This window comes from Pagrus major, chromosome 11 (assembly GCF_040436345.1).
Source record: "Pagrus major chromosome 11, Pma_NU_1.0".
Taxonomy (NCBI): Eukaryota; Metazoa; Chordata; class Actinopteri; order Spariformes; family Sparidae; genus Pagrus; species Pagrus major.
The window spans coordinates 15352697-15367622 of NC_133225.1; the positions used below are offsets into that span (position 1 = coordinate 15352697).

The window sequence follows — 14926 nt, forward strand, 5'->3', positions numbered from 1 at the left end:
TATAGCTGGCTTGATGCTAAACTATAAGATGTTTATAACATGTGATGAGGAGTCGAATGATGGCTACTTTTGACCACTCGCTTGATTTCTCTGATTATAAACCTATGCCCAAAATGATAAAATAGCAGCTGGAGCAATGTGAACCCACTGGATGAAGAAGAATTTGAGCTTTTTGTGCAAACATTGGTGCGATGAGTGCAAATGCATATCCGTGTGCCCCTGACATTATGGTATGCATATTTAATTGGACAATCGACCAGGCTAGCATGGTAATCAACTCGTCATCTTTCTACCTTTGTCTTTCTCTTTCTTCTGTACATCTTTTCCCGTGTAACTTTAACTCTGCTCCAGTAATTAAATCACAGACGTGAGTTTTGAGACAATCAAATCCCCTGAACTTCACACTCCATTTCACCGCTCACATCTCTGACACCCCGGTGCATTCAAGCAGCACAGAGGGGAGACCCATTTCAATACAATCATACGAGCAACACATCCATGAAAATGTCTTGACACTCACAAAAAAAACACACGTTGAAAGCACAGATCTAGACGTGTGGACAAAGTAATAGAGGTAGGCACTCACACGACAGCCAGCTAAGACAAAGGACTGTTAGGAGATAATGGAGGTTGTGTCACTCTGTCTGATTCATACTGACGTGTATCTACACAGAGAGACTTTACGTATCAATGAGAGCAGAACAAGAAAGTTGCTGAAGAGAGGCGAATGCAATTAGGGGATGAGGAGGATTTCTTCGAGTATCCGTTTTCAAAAAGAAGAGACGGGAACGGTTTTGTGGGCCTGCCAGCTGCAGATACTAGCCGTGCTAGAGCATTAGTGAGGCTGGAACCTGCAACTCTACTGTTGACTTAGCTGAGCCATCTGAATTCATTACACACACACACACACACACACACACACACACACACACACACACACACACACACACACACAGACTCGTGTCTTGGGCAGAATGCAGATATCAACCAGTCCTACAGAGTGTCCTAATATGTCCCGTAAACACCTGACAGCGTGGCTTTGTAGAATCGCTGAGATACCCATAATCCTTTAGTTGGAGTCAGGGGGTCAACTCGCCATCGTGCTGAGCACACCCAATAAGCTTCAAACAGCCTATAGCCAAGCATCAACACCCAAAACCCTTGCAGTATTCTGCCCAGCATGCAGGCTTGGCTGCTACATATTCAATGTATATCCAGCATGGGGCGAGTATAGAAAACGCTTTAGAACGACCTGCTGAAGAATTTGTCTTTGTGCCACACTGGGCTCGCAACAACAAAACATTTTGCAACGTTCACGAGATCAGGCCGCCTGAACAAAGAGGGGTGAAGGTGAGGTCCTCCGCCTACAATACTAAAAGCAGCCGCTGACTTACAGTACAGTAATCAGGGGACTGCTGGCTGCAGAAAAACTGCAACGCCTCACCTAGTTCATTATAAGATGACACAACCAATTTGTACCTCTGCCTGCTGCAATCTACCAAATCTCCCCTGACAAAAGCATTTAGATTAGAGCGCTTTCAGGGAGGGCTGCGCTGACATGCGTACCCAGCCTGTAAAAGGGGAAATGAAGTGCCTTTTTAATTCTCCTCCAGGCAAACATAAAACTGTCCAGGTAAGTCATTTGTGGGTTGAATGGAGAGCCAGAGGCAAGTTGCCTCTCTGTCGCAACACCTCTCGCTCCCTCTCCTTTTATTCCACCCTTTTCCCTGTTGGAAACTGTGCGCAAACACGCGCTATTGTGCACAAGTGTAGCACACATACACACACACGCTCACGCACATCCTTATCCTCATCTGGAAGATTATTAATCTATTTGTTACATTTTGTCCCATTATTTCTACCACATAATCCTCTTTCACTTCCTTTGGCAGCATGCTAATGAGTTTCTGTGAACAAGGAAGCTGCACGTGCTGTTGATTGTTCTGATTGGCGCGTCTCCCTCTCTCTCTTCCTCTCTCCCTCCCTGGCTCCCCCTCCAGTTTGTCCTACCCAGAGGAATAAAGACTCCCAGATGGAACAGAAAAGTGGAAATGAGAAGAGGTGCCATTTCATCTAATAAAACAGAGCTTTGTGATCACTTCCCTCTTTCAAGTCTTTAAAGACAACTGGAGTGAGGTGGAAACGGAAAGCAATCGTCCCGGAAGATGAACACCACTCCAGATTCCAACTAGAGTTACCAAATCCCTTTCACAGCTACAGTACAGTACATCAGGTAGTCTCTTTTTCCTCTTCCAAATATTCGCTCAGATTCATACATCACTCCATTTTCTCTCTGTGGTCGAACTGGTGACAGATAATTAGGTGCATGTGTGTGAGTGTGTGCCGCTCACTTTCTCCCGCGCTTGGTTTTTATTAAAAGATTTTGTCCGTCTCCCTTATCGCACAGACAATGTTGACGGAGAGGGAACATCATATATAACATTTTTTTTTTAATCTCAGAATCTTATATGAAACCCATAGACTGTCTGTCGGATGATTGCTACGCTTTCCCACTCGCAAAATATGGGTTGAGAGTGAGGAAGCAGCACAGAACATAGTCTCTGTTTTAAATTAAACACACACGCAACCACACAGAGATACAGACCGCAGGCACAGCATAGGTGTAATAAAAATCATGTTACAGTAAAACATCACGAAATTGAGAAACATGGATGTGAGGAGGCAGTGAAGCTACTCTGGTCTCTTGAGGAAGACAGCGAACGTGACAGCCTTTCCTTCAGCCTCGAGTCTAACAAGTATGACCACAGGGAGATGAGCAAAAAGGGAAATAGTTGAGACACTGTAGTACTAAAAATCTACGTGAATTGGTTGCAATATAAGCCAACAACTACACAGGGAATTCATTCATTTCAATACATTGTGTTTTAATACTAAACAAGCTACTCAGACTTCGTATCACACCACTGAGACTCTGCGTAGTAAATAATATTTGTTATTACATTCTGAGGACGCTTTATAGTCATGCTTTGTCTTGTCTTATGTAGAAATTCCTGTTTATGTTTCCTCTGTGTATGCTTGTCTGACAGTATACATGTGTCTGTGTGGGTGATTCAGGTCAGTGGATATGGTGGTCACTGTAAAAGCTGGGATGGGCCTGCTTGATGTTTTTATGAAGCAAGTCTGTTTGGAAATGAATCGTTAGTCCCGGTTTTATTGGTCAAATTACCCGAGCCGGTCCTTGTCCTGTTTGCCCTTAATTAACAAGCGTTCAATTCCCCTAATAATTAGCGCGAGCTATTAGCTATTTAACATCACTCTTCATTTGTCGACAATTAAAAGGTCTATTATTAAAAGGCATGCCACATGGTTAATTGGACAAAGTGGCTCAGCTGCATGGGAAACGAGGGAGGAGAGCGAACGACAGGAGGAGTCAGAGGAGGTCTGCAGTAGTTCTCACACAACCTTTACAGTCTGTCTGTCTTCAGTTTGCTGCCTAACACTCTGTCCTCATGAGAGAGACCATCTCACTCACTGTACCGTTACACACTCGCTGCGTTCGGACCCAGACAGGCCAGCTCAACATTGCGGCAGTGAGAGAACGGGAGGTGTGTGTAGTACTGGGAGAGAGGTTTCTTTATAAGGCTGACGAGTGCAGTTTCCTTCACACCGCGGGACCTATGTGCAGAATGTGTGAAAAAAATGAGCAGGTCCTGTGCATCCCTTCTGCTGTTTTGGTCTCCTCCTGTAATTTCTCATGTGTGTTAAGAGTCACTTTGTAATATAATTACAACAAATACACTGAGGTTTGCATCAGTGAAATAGGAACCTGAGAGTTTGTTAGTTCATGATTTCTGTTACTTTTTCTGCCTCGAAGTTCACAAACACATTTACGTGAAGCTTAAGAAAACAATCATGAAAGGGTAACTGTAATTTTACACATTGAAGTGTGTTGACGGGTCTTAAGGAGTACTACTGAATATGTGAAAAAAGTAGTATAAAGCCTTTCGTGGCTCAGGAGAAGATGCATTTAATCTGATAAATTCCCTCCAATGATGTCACTCAGTGGCTAAGTTGCACTGTGGGTAATGTAGGCACCAGGTTTTGAGAAGGAAGACGTAAAAAAAGTGATATCTCTGGTTCTACTGTATCTATTAGGATCATTAAACTGTCCATAATTAGTCCAACGATGGATCCTCTGGAGACACCAGGCTGTATACTACTTGTGAGTAGTAAGATACTCCTAAAGAAGTAGAGGAAGAAGAAGTAAAGATATTAAAACTGTGAAAATAAGTAAAAATGTAAGAGGACAAACAGGCAGGAAGTGAGTTTCGAGGGAAAACACTGTAAAGATAGACAAAAGGTGAGCAAGGAGAGGCACACAGGACCGTGGACGTATCCTCTCTCTTTCCCTCACCCCCTCCGCACCTCTCCTCACCCCTCGCCCTCTGCCTGGGCTTAACAAGTGGCAGGGGAAGCAGGCAGGCTGGAGCTGTGCTGATTGACAGAACAATTACTGCTAACACGCACCCCGATGGAGAGGCAGACATCTCCAAATAGAATTTCACTATGCTATTGCATCACACGCTTACAGGAAGGATTTTGGTAGAAAACCAGAATTGCCCTGACTGACTGACTGGCTGACTGACTGACTGACTGACTGTCTGTCTGTCTGACTGACTTGCAGCTGAGGACAACTGCTTGAAGAGCACTCCTCTGTTTTTTTCTGTACCTCCAATGGAAAAAGGCAGGAAAAAGCATTTACCCTTGATCAAGGTTGGCTGGTTCTAACTTTAGAAGCAATGTTTGGCAACCCATTTCCACCAACTCTGACTGTTCATCTGTTAGCTCAGTTAGAGGTGCAGCTATTTTTATCCACACACCTACTGACTTGACAAAGAAGTGGAAAGTTAATTAAAAGAGACACCACGAATCACAACATTTCCAATATATTATGCATCACGGATCTAATGAGCTAGGAATGATGTGAAGACACGTATTTTAGACTGTGAGGTTAGGTTAACAGTATTGTTAGAATTATATGTAAACCGAGCTTGAATCATCTTTTATGTGTTGCTGTAAAGTCACGTAATTGCATTATGGTCTTCATGCTGCACAGATAGGAAGGTTTGTTGTAATGTTTTTTTTTTAAAGTCAGACATGTAGGAGAGGTGAAGCAATATGTTGATAAATAATGATAACAATTAAACATTTTCTATTTCCAAGCTATTTCTATTTCTTTTCTGTGTTTAATGTGATTTCAAACTCGATATCTTTGGGCTGTTGGTAAGACAAAGCAAAGACATTTGCAGACGTCCCCTGGACTTTTGCAGGGGGTTTGTTAACTATTTTTATTAAATTTCAGAGACTAAATAATTGACTAATTTAGAAACATAATCTTCAGATGATCTAATAATGAAAATAGTTGCTGACCTCATGTGTAGCTTTGGAAAATATCTTCTGCTGTCATACTGTGCCCTCTCCTCTCCTGCTCCTCTCCGCACGGGACTCCGTACGAAGCATCTGTTGGTTGATGCAATCAGTCTCATGCAGCCATCCTGGCCATTACCCCACCCCACGGCATTCCGGCCTCCAACAGCTGCATTACACCACGCTCTCTGACTTTCTAATTAGCTTATCTCGGAAAATAAGGATGCTGGGCAATTCTTTGCTCTAGCAGTCTAACATCGAGCAGGCCGCAGGGAGCGTGGTTGGCACCTAGTGCCACCGAGGGGGCTGTTGTCTTCGACAGACGAGGACAAGAAAATATGGTTTACTCTCTTTCCTCTGTCTCATAAACACTCTCGCTCCTTTTCTCACTTCCTTAGCAATTTTTCACTTTGAACTTTTAGTCAATTACCAATCAAGCAAGCCAGTTTAGTTTAGAAGATTTTATATATTTGGAATTTACAGTGAGTACTGAATACGATGCTCACATCTGCTAAATAATATGATATTCTGCAGCTTCTCGACTACACAGGAGTTGCTCCATGTTGCGTTTAACTATTAATACCATTACAAATACATTTTTATTTGTAATTTGTAATTTAAAATATACTAAAAGACATTCTATACTATCATTTTAGAAGCCTCAATATGGGCTGAAATTTGTTGGGCCAGTTGTTAAATAGCAACAGATAAATTCAGAATTAGAATTAAGTCATTATTTTGTGTTATTTCGTTTGTCATTCAAGTAACTTGGTGTTTATTTTATCTATTCTTTTTATCTTCTAATGTAGGCTACTCGGATTTTGCATAGCACATTGATCAAATCAGTGGTCAAAACAGTTTTGGAAAATGTCCAACATATTTCTAATATCATTAATGATTAACTGATAATCGATTCGTAAAGTAATTGCCTCAAAATTTGCATCCTTAATGGCATGTATGTGTTTTTTTTTCTCCTCACCTCCGGAGATTTGACATTTAGGAGTCTGTGTGTTTACAGACTGAGATCCATCGTTAATCTGTCACACACTTCAAAAGCAATGTAGTCCTTTTTAATTATTTCAGCCATCATTCATTATTTATCAAACATGTAACCTGTGATGCTGTTTAAATGCCAGATGAAAGAAAATCCGAGCCTCTGTCAGCTCTGATGTCTCATGACTGCAGGAGTCATGGAGAGAGGGATGGAAGAAAAAAAGGGATGGAGGAATGGATAGGGGACAGATCCTTCCACCTGTAGTGGTGAACGTCCTGCAGGACTGTAATCTGACAGTTGTCTCTCACTGAGACGCCCAACTTAGCCGAGGCCAGCCAAGCCCTGCAGCCTCCAGCACCAAACGATGCTGGGGCCCCGGGACATAAGGCACCTGCACAGGGAGATAAAGGCTTCAACTCCTGGGCTAATACTGACGATTCTTTTGATAAATACAGACGTGGGGTGGTGGGTGGTGGTGCAGCAATCTTTTCCCGCTCACTCTCTCTCGTTCTCTCCTCCCTGTCGACCTGTCTCAGTAATCTCTTTTTCTTATACTTTGTGTTTTTCTTCCTACAACCTCTTTCTGTCTGTTTCTCTCTCTCGTTTTCTATCTCTCCCTCTCTCTGTACCTTCTTTATCCTGTCCTGTGTGAGTTTGGATCAGACAGGCGAAGCTCTCCACGCGCTGCCTTTTTATTTATTCCATATCTGTAACTGTCAAAAAGAAGATTGCTACTTTCGGAGCTGTCTGTGCTTTGTTGTGCTCATGGAAAGTCAAATAGAGGAGGTTGTGTTAAAAGCATCTTGACCACTTTGTGGGGACACAAACAATGTCAGCTGCGGTCTTGGAAGCCCCAGACAGTCGAAAATGGCTCTACAAGTGCGTGAGACATGATGCCACTTAGATGGCACAGTGCTGAGAGGAGCGGTTAAAACAGTATTAGCCTGAGGAGGTAATTGGAGTCGGGCCTCTGCAAAATTACCTCCTGCTGTGTCTGTCACTTAAATACCTATTTATGAGAGCTTATTGAAACATAAACATAACCAGGGTTGCACGATTAGGGTATTAAGAAAAGCTTTGGGGCCTAAATGACCCAACAACGCTGCTGCTCAGATTAACACCTCAGACATTCAAGATTATGTCAAATGAGGAGTCAAGACCATTCATTTTTCATGTCCTGGGTCAATAATTAGATGGCACAAAATTGTCAAGTGCATGAGACACTTTTAACATGTAAAAAAAACAGTGGTTGTAACTTTGCTTTGCAGTGCTGTAGACACAGTAACTTGGCTGACAGTGTTACTCACCTGAGAAATAACACCGATTTCAAAACAAGCCCTTGCCAGCTTCACTGTAAATAAATGGTTGGTGGGATGAGACAATGGCAGCGGCTGGGACCGTGAAAAAGCCCTATCTCCATGAGCACAACAGAGAAACTCTGAGTGCAAAGTTGCAACTACACCACAGAGTCACAACAGACAGAGCGAGTCAGCCAAGCTGAGCTGCATCATGTTGCACTGTGCTGTATCGTCGACAGCAGTTCATCTTTCCTGTCTACGGTGTCGTGCCCATTGTCTCTCCCCATTAGCCTGCGACCGCGGTGCTACGGTACGGTCGGTGCGGGCGCTAGGCTAGCAGACGCAGACAGCTCATGGTGGCAGATGCCTGGCTTTTCTGCGGATGCCCTCCATCAACTGATGACAGATGTCAGGGCTCCTCTTGGACGGCAACACTTCATCACGCTACCCCTGTTCTCCCTCCTCGCCCCACTGGATACACCAGCCTGCTTGGCAGACGCAGCGCACAACCACGCTGCACCAGCTCCATTCCCTCCTGCCACACCTATCCATTCACACACACACATTCACACACACATGTCTCTGCATCTATCAGTCAAGCGTTATTACATCAGACAGCCGTCATACTGGCAACCAATGGATCACATGCTAATGTGCCCAGACGCATCCACTCTGGAAATCTAAAGTATCAGTCTTTAGGGTGTGTATTTGTGTGTGTGTGTGTGTGTGTGTGTGTGTGTGTGTGTGTGTGTGTGTGTGTGTGTGTGTGTGTGTGTGTGTGCATGCGTGTGTGTGTGGTGGGGAGGGTGTGGGCGTGTGTGTGTTAGGGAATGGTGTCTACTGTAGGCAGAGAAGAAAAGTTCTTGAAAGTTGCAGGAAGACTTTAAATTATCTGTTGGCATTGTAGTGAACACAACATGGACTAAAATGTTATGTTAGGTAAAAAAAAAAAAAAATCCCTTTTAAAATAATTTTAAATAATTATTGCACACTTACCATTTTGGCCTGCTGGTAGACTTGACTACAGGAGACATGCCATCTCTGTACAGGCTCTTGGTCTTGGAGAAGTTGACCACATTGAAAATGACTCTCTGAAAGACATTTAAAGACAGCGAAGCACATTAAAATCACAAAAATTAAAACCCAGTGGAGTTTTTGAACTGGAGCAATGTTTTTATGAGTGACTGGGTTAAACACCATCACTGGAAATTGACAAATGGGACTCAGACTCGCCTAACGACGTGACATCAGAGACTGTTTTGCCTACATCTTCACAGAGACCTGTCTCCACCTCAACATCTTTGATCAAGCTCGTACTCGACGAGCAGACCATGTTCCAGGTGGACAGAGCACAGTACCACAGCAGGACAAGGAGAGGTGGACTGTGTTTATAACATTGATACTTGGTGCTCACACACAGTCAAAGTGAATAAACAGTGTTTCCCAGATGCCGAGCATTTGATGTGAAGATGCCGACGACATTATCATCCCCATCTTGTTGCTGCTGTTGATATTCACCCTGACGCAGATTCAAGAGATGCACTTGGTGTTTATGTGTATTTGTATATATATAATTGTATATATGTTCTTTAATTTGTGTAGCGTGTTTATGAACCTCCATTTCGTTTTGGACCCTGGGTTGTATAATGAAGAATAAATTACCTTGTACCACACACTCAACACTCAGCAATGATAATGTGCAAACAAATACAGGAATGCACCGATTAAAGCCAGTGACGAGGTAGGCTGTGAGCCAGACAACTAATGTGTAAACAATGTAAATTATGAAATGTTAAAAAAATGACACAAATGTTTTATGATGTAGCGGAGGCATTACATCAAGGTCTCAAGGATACACAGAATGCCTTCAGGTGAGTTAAACTAAATGTAAACATAACTTTGTTCACAAGAAACCCCCCCAGGGCACCTTTAATATTTAGTCATAGTAGTAGTATTAGAAGTACTTATAGTAGTGAACTTTTGAGGCCGTAAAAAAAATTATGTGGTAATGACTTATGCAGTGTTTACATGGTTTGAAAGGCACAAATTGACTTGAATTGACAATCATTTACTTCACGTGACTTATAAAACCCCAAAATGCATAAGAGGCTCAGAGAGCAGTAAAAGTTGCCACTACCATCACCAATAACATGACAACACACAAAATCATGACACATTAACATTACAGTGAGGAGATAAGGCAGCTTTAATGTCCCGCAGATGATCCCATGTTGCAGCAACAAAGTTGCAGAAAAAAAGGCAGCAGCTCCGAGGAGTGCCAGCCACTAATCTGGAAGGACATTACAGTTCTCCCTAGAGGGATGCTGCCTGGCCCCAAACATTAAGCTTTGCCTGGAGCGTACAGGACAGCCATGGTGTCTGGCTTTCCACCTACTCTGGACCAAGGACTTTCTTTCTTTGCAAAAAATGTTGTGGAACAGCCCCTCCTCCCTCCCACCTACGGTATGCATGATTAGGATCATGAGGAGTGGGAAAATGTGGAGGAAATGAATAAATATATATTTTTTAAAAAGTCAAATAAATGGCGATGGTAATACTGCGGTGAGGTAAATGAATCCTATTGATGGGGCATATCAAATTACCAACTAAGTCCAGGTGGTGGAAGTTAACTGGGTGCTACTGAAATCCTATTACAGACTCCCCACCCTCCTTTTCTTTCTCCCTCCCCTCCCCCTCATCCATTTCTCCCTTTTTCTCCTGCCTAGCATCAGAGGAATGGGGATTGCGGATTGTGGCAAGCTGATTCAGACTTAGGTAAAATGACATCTAACTGATGTTGAGACTGGCAGCAGGCTCCTGTAGCAGAGAGATAAGACCATTGCTGCTGGCATTTCAATTACACTTTACTGCCCCGCACATCTGTTGCGAGAGCTACTTTTCAGCCTTTTCCCCTCAGGCAAATACAGCCTTACTCTGACTCCACTGGCTTTCTTTGACTGCACAGCCTCCTTCCTCATTCTTTATCCACAACAAATTCAGATTGTCTTCCTCCTTAGCTTCACTCTGCCCACTGTTTGTAATCTATTTGTTCGGCCTGTTTAACTCAGAGGAAGCCGAGGCTGGACAGATGACAGAGACACAGGCACGGCGAAGGAAAAGAAGGCTGAATCGCAGGAGGAATAATACGCGATGCAAGGGTGGGAGACAGTCAAGCAGAGAAAAAAGGGTACCGTAGGTGGACAGAGACATGCAGCAGGGAGCAACACAAATAGACAGATAGTAATTACACAACACTAATAAATATGGGCGTGAGACAAAAAGTTCTTGTGGAAAATAAACTGGACTCTACAGGCTCAGTGCACAGATGTAGAGGACACAGACAGGTGGGCTGGTAGGTAGGAAGAAAAGTCCTCCTGTGGCTCTCTGATTTTAATTGAAGCTAAATAGATCAAAGACAAATCTTTCTGTCCTGTGACTAAACATCAGATCACAAAGTCTGCCTTTAACCTACAAGACAAGAGGAACTTTGAGAAGCTTCTAAGAAAGGTAGGAAAACCCTGGACAATTCACTAACAAGTACAGACCAGCATGGACAGATCTGATTCCACTTTCAAGATAAAAGAGTAGTTTAAGGTGCTTCTGTTTCCTGCAGGTGCTTCTCATCCTGGAACACTGACAGCTATTGCTTTCTACAGTTATAGCATTACAACTGTTCATACATCTATTTTAAGATCCACACTCACATATGCATTTCTGCATTTCTTTTGGTCAGCTAGGAGGCCATTTTTTCCACACTTTTCATATTTTCATGGCTCCAAACAAATCCAACTCTGCCATGATGGTTGGAGTGACACAGCTGAAGTTGTGTTTACGTAGATCGACAGGACGGGTGCAATTTTGGTATTCGTTTTTGCATGAAATTGTACTTGCGTTTCCATCTGCTAAGACCAACTCTTATCACAAATGCAAACACAAAGATCAATTTTTTGTGGCTTCAGTTGACAGAAGCTTCTCCAATTCACCAAAACCTTTCATGCATGATGAGTTTTGCTTCTTTGATTTACTTTTTTTCCTTTCAGCAAGTCCAGATAAAAAAAAAAAAACAGCCCAGTCGCCAGGATAAAATGTTAGCAGTTAATGTTTCTGCAAACAGATACACAGATATGTCCAAATATGTGACATAGGCTATGTACCATATTGACACTTGTACAAAACATGCCATATCATGTTCTCATTACGAGTTGATTAACTGATTTTCACATCGGTAGGCAGAGAGGATGGTGCGATGAGGCTGCTAAACCAGTGACCACAGTTCAAATCTACGTTTCAGCATTTGTGAGTGTGAGACTACTGGATATTTTTGATGAGGGACCATGGTATTTCAACCTTTGTAAGCATGACACCACTAGATATCTTTAAGGAGACCATGGGACAATTCCAGCTGTATTTGTTGTGACCAAAATCAGATTTTTACAAGAAGTCCTCACATTTCCAGACGTGTTTGTGGTGACAAAAACAGGTACTTTAAGTCAAACCACGATGTTTTCTGAATCATAACTGCATGCCTGGACCTTTATTTTATTTACTTTATTTTCATTTCTGACTGTAAATTTTTAAGATGACCTCCTGTATGTTATATGTTATGTCACTATGTATGTATGTATATCTTTTTAGGATGATGTGTACTTGCTGTGTTGACTACTGTTGCAAACCAAACTGCCCTTCGTGGACAATAAAGACTCTCTAATCTAACCTAATTTAATGTAATCTAATATAACCTAATCTGAACTCACAATTTAAAGAAACCTGAAGCTTTAATTTATCTATGGTTGCCAGAAACATACTTAACTAACATTTATTCTGGCAATTGGGTTGAAAAAAAAACCAACATAATATAACTTGTGGATACAACATAGTCCGTTCTGAGTTAAAGTAATAGGTCATATTTGACCAAAATGTCGTCCACAGCTGTTTGGAACTTTTTCTTTCAGTAGATTAAATAACTTAGTCATTAATGGAAGCTTTCCATCTGCAGTCTCTGATTATAACAATGCCTGTGCATGGAGATGGCTTACTGTGAATAGAGCCTATACGCTGACAGACATATACATGCCACAGAAAGTGATGCAATTGTTGTTAATGTGTGGATCGAAGTAAAATAAATATTATGTTGCTGTTGCAGCACTGCTGCAAGTGCTTTGTTATTAGCATTGCATTTGCAAACAATAAAGTTCTCACTAAGCGTACGTGACCAATAAACATGATTCTGTCTGATTCTCTCACTCACTCACTCACTCACTCACTCACTCACTCACTCACTCACTCACTCACTCACTCACTTCATAGAATTACAATCAAACAAACTGCCGTGGGGCTGATTCTCCAGATCGTTAAAACTTATGCACAACCAGGACCAATTTAGAACACATCTATGTCTGTCTGTGTGTGTGTGTGTGTGTGTATGTGTGTGTGTGTGTGTGTGTGTGTGTGTGTGTGTGTGTGTGTGTGTGTGTGTGTGTGTGTGTGTGTGTGTGTGTGTGTGTATGCATGTGTCTGCACATGTGTGCTGCCCTGGAAGATTTAATTAGGCTGGGAGCAGTTAGAAGAGATTAACATCCATGCTGTCTGAGCTGTCATGTCGACGGAGCGTGTCAAAGCCCTCCGCTGTCCCCATCACTGCTGAATTACAGACTGGAACAGGTGTCTCTGCAGTGTCACAACACACACATACACACACAATAGACGCCCTTACATATTGCATCCAAGACTAAATAAAACTAATACGATTCTGGCAATGATAACTCGGAATGAGATGTTGTCATAAACAGAAACTTACATGAGGGTAGTTTGTGCATATACAACATTCAGTACAACATGCGAAACTCAAATGAACCTTAATGGTGCAATAAGTACAATTTTTACTTTCTCACAGCAGGAAATAACTAGAATGTATCTGCGGGGACTTAATGAGGTAGTTGATCAAAACCAATGACTCAAGAAATGCTTCCTTGCAAGCCAAAAAAATACAAATCTACAAATAAAACTTATCTTAAAGGGGCACTATGTAGTATCGGAGAAGAAATTCAAAGTCAGAATTTTAATATTTACAATATTAATGAGGTAATAACACAAACTCAGAAATATTTGTTTTTTTCCATAACTGAATAAACAAGCTGTTCTCAGAGGAAAATAAGGTCCCCAGAAACATAAAATCAAGTCAATCAAGATCTTACTCTGATTAAAATTTCCTCTCCAGAACTACATAGTGCACCCTTTAAAAGCAGCTGTTGTCCTTTTGAAAGATATTATACTAAGCAGAGGGTCACGTGGATGTGTGCTGTGAGTGTGAGTGGCACATCAGGGTTAAAAGGAAGCACGCACATCTCATTCAACATGTTTTAGGTGACCGTCTAAATGACATATTTCTATCCATAACCTCTACGTTACCCTTTGAATAGACCAGCCAGTCAGACACAGGGCTTGGCACTAAAATAGCTTTGCTGGTGCCGCCTCAGGATAGGATTGCATTTAGGCCCAAACACTGTCTTTTGATCTCCATCGATCCAGCGTGTGGCCAGATAGCGTTGCTTCCTGGAAGAAGCCCGAATAAATTATTAAAGAAAGCATTCTAAATGTGTCGTCCAAGACCTCTACAGAAAGAATGAGCACTTTGTCCTTTTGATGGTGATGGTTGAGCAGACTTTATTATGACTGATCTGAAAAAATAATTATGTCTCCATAAAGTGAAAGCTGTAACTGAGACCACACTAATTAAACACTTGTTTGTTAACTTAAATTATTGATGTGCTTGGCTGTCAAAATAGGGATGTTTTGACCAGATAAATTGCAACCGTATTCAAGGGCAACTGACAATTTTGTCTTTATTATAGATGTAAATTATTGGTCTGTTTCACTGCTGTTTACTAACATAATTATGTAATCAAACCTTATTATGATAATAAATATATGACTTTTGAATTGTTAACGATGAAAAAAAATACTGCTGAAATACTTTCATGTCCACATGTGTTGTTTAAGTAATGGTAATGTATAGGAGCCACAACAAAAATTACCAGTTATACTGTCACATTACTACTCTATCAAGGCTGTGTGATGAACTATAGTATCGTTTGTAGTCCCACTTATGCTATCATGAAAACAGAAATTATATAAATGGAATAATAGTAATTCATAAAATAGAAAAATGCTTTATATTTGCATGCACAGGATGAGTTCAGGAGTCACAGCCTGAGGAGAAAAGCTGCTCTGTAGTCTGGTGGTATGG

At 41.8% G+C, this 14926-nt stretch overlaps 1 protein-coding gene across 1 annotated transcript in view; it reads right to left on the minus strand.

The window, feature by feature from the left end:
* Positions 1-14926, minus strand: part of agbl4 (AGBL carboxypeptidase 4) — a 284101-nt gene that overhangs the window by 161100 nt on the left and 108075 nt on the right. Inside the window, exon 4 of the mRNA XM_073476442.1 lies at positions 8677-8771. Within this exon, the coding sequence (XP_073332543.1) occupies positions 8677-8771 (95 nt within the window). The remainder of the gene's footprint in view (positions 1-8676; positions 8772-14926) is intronic.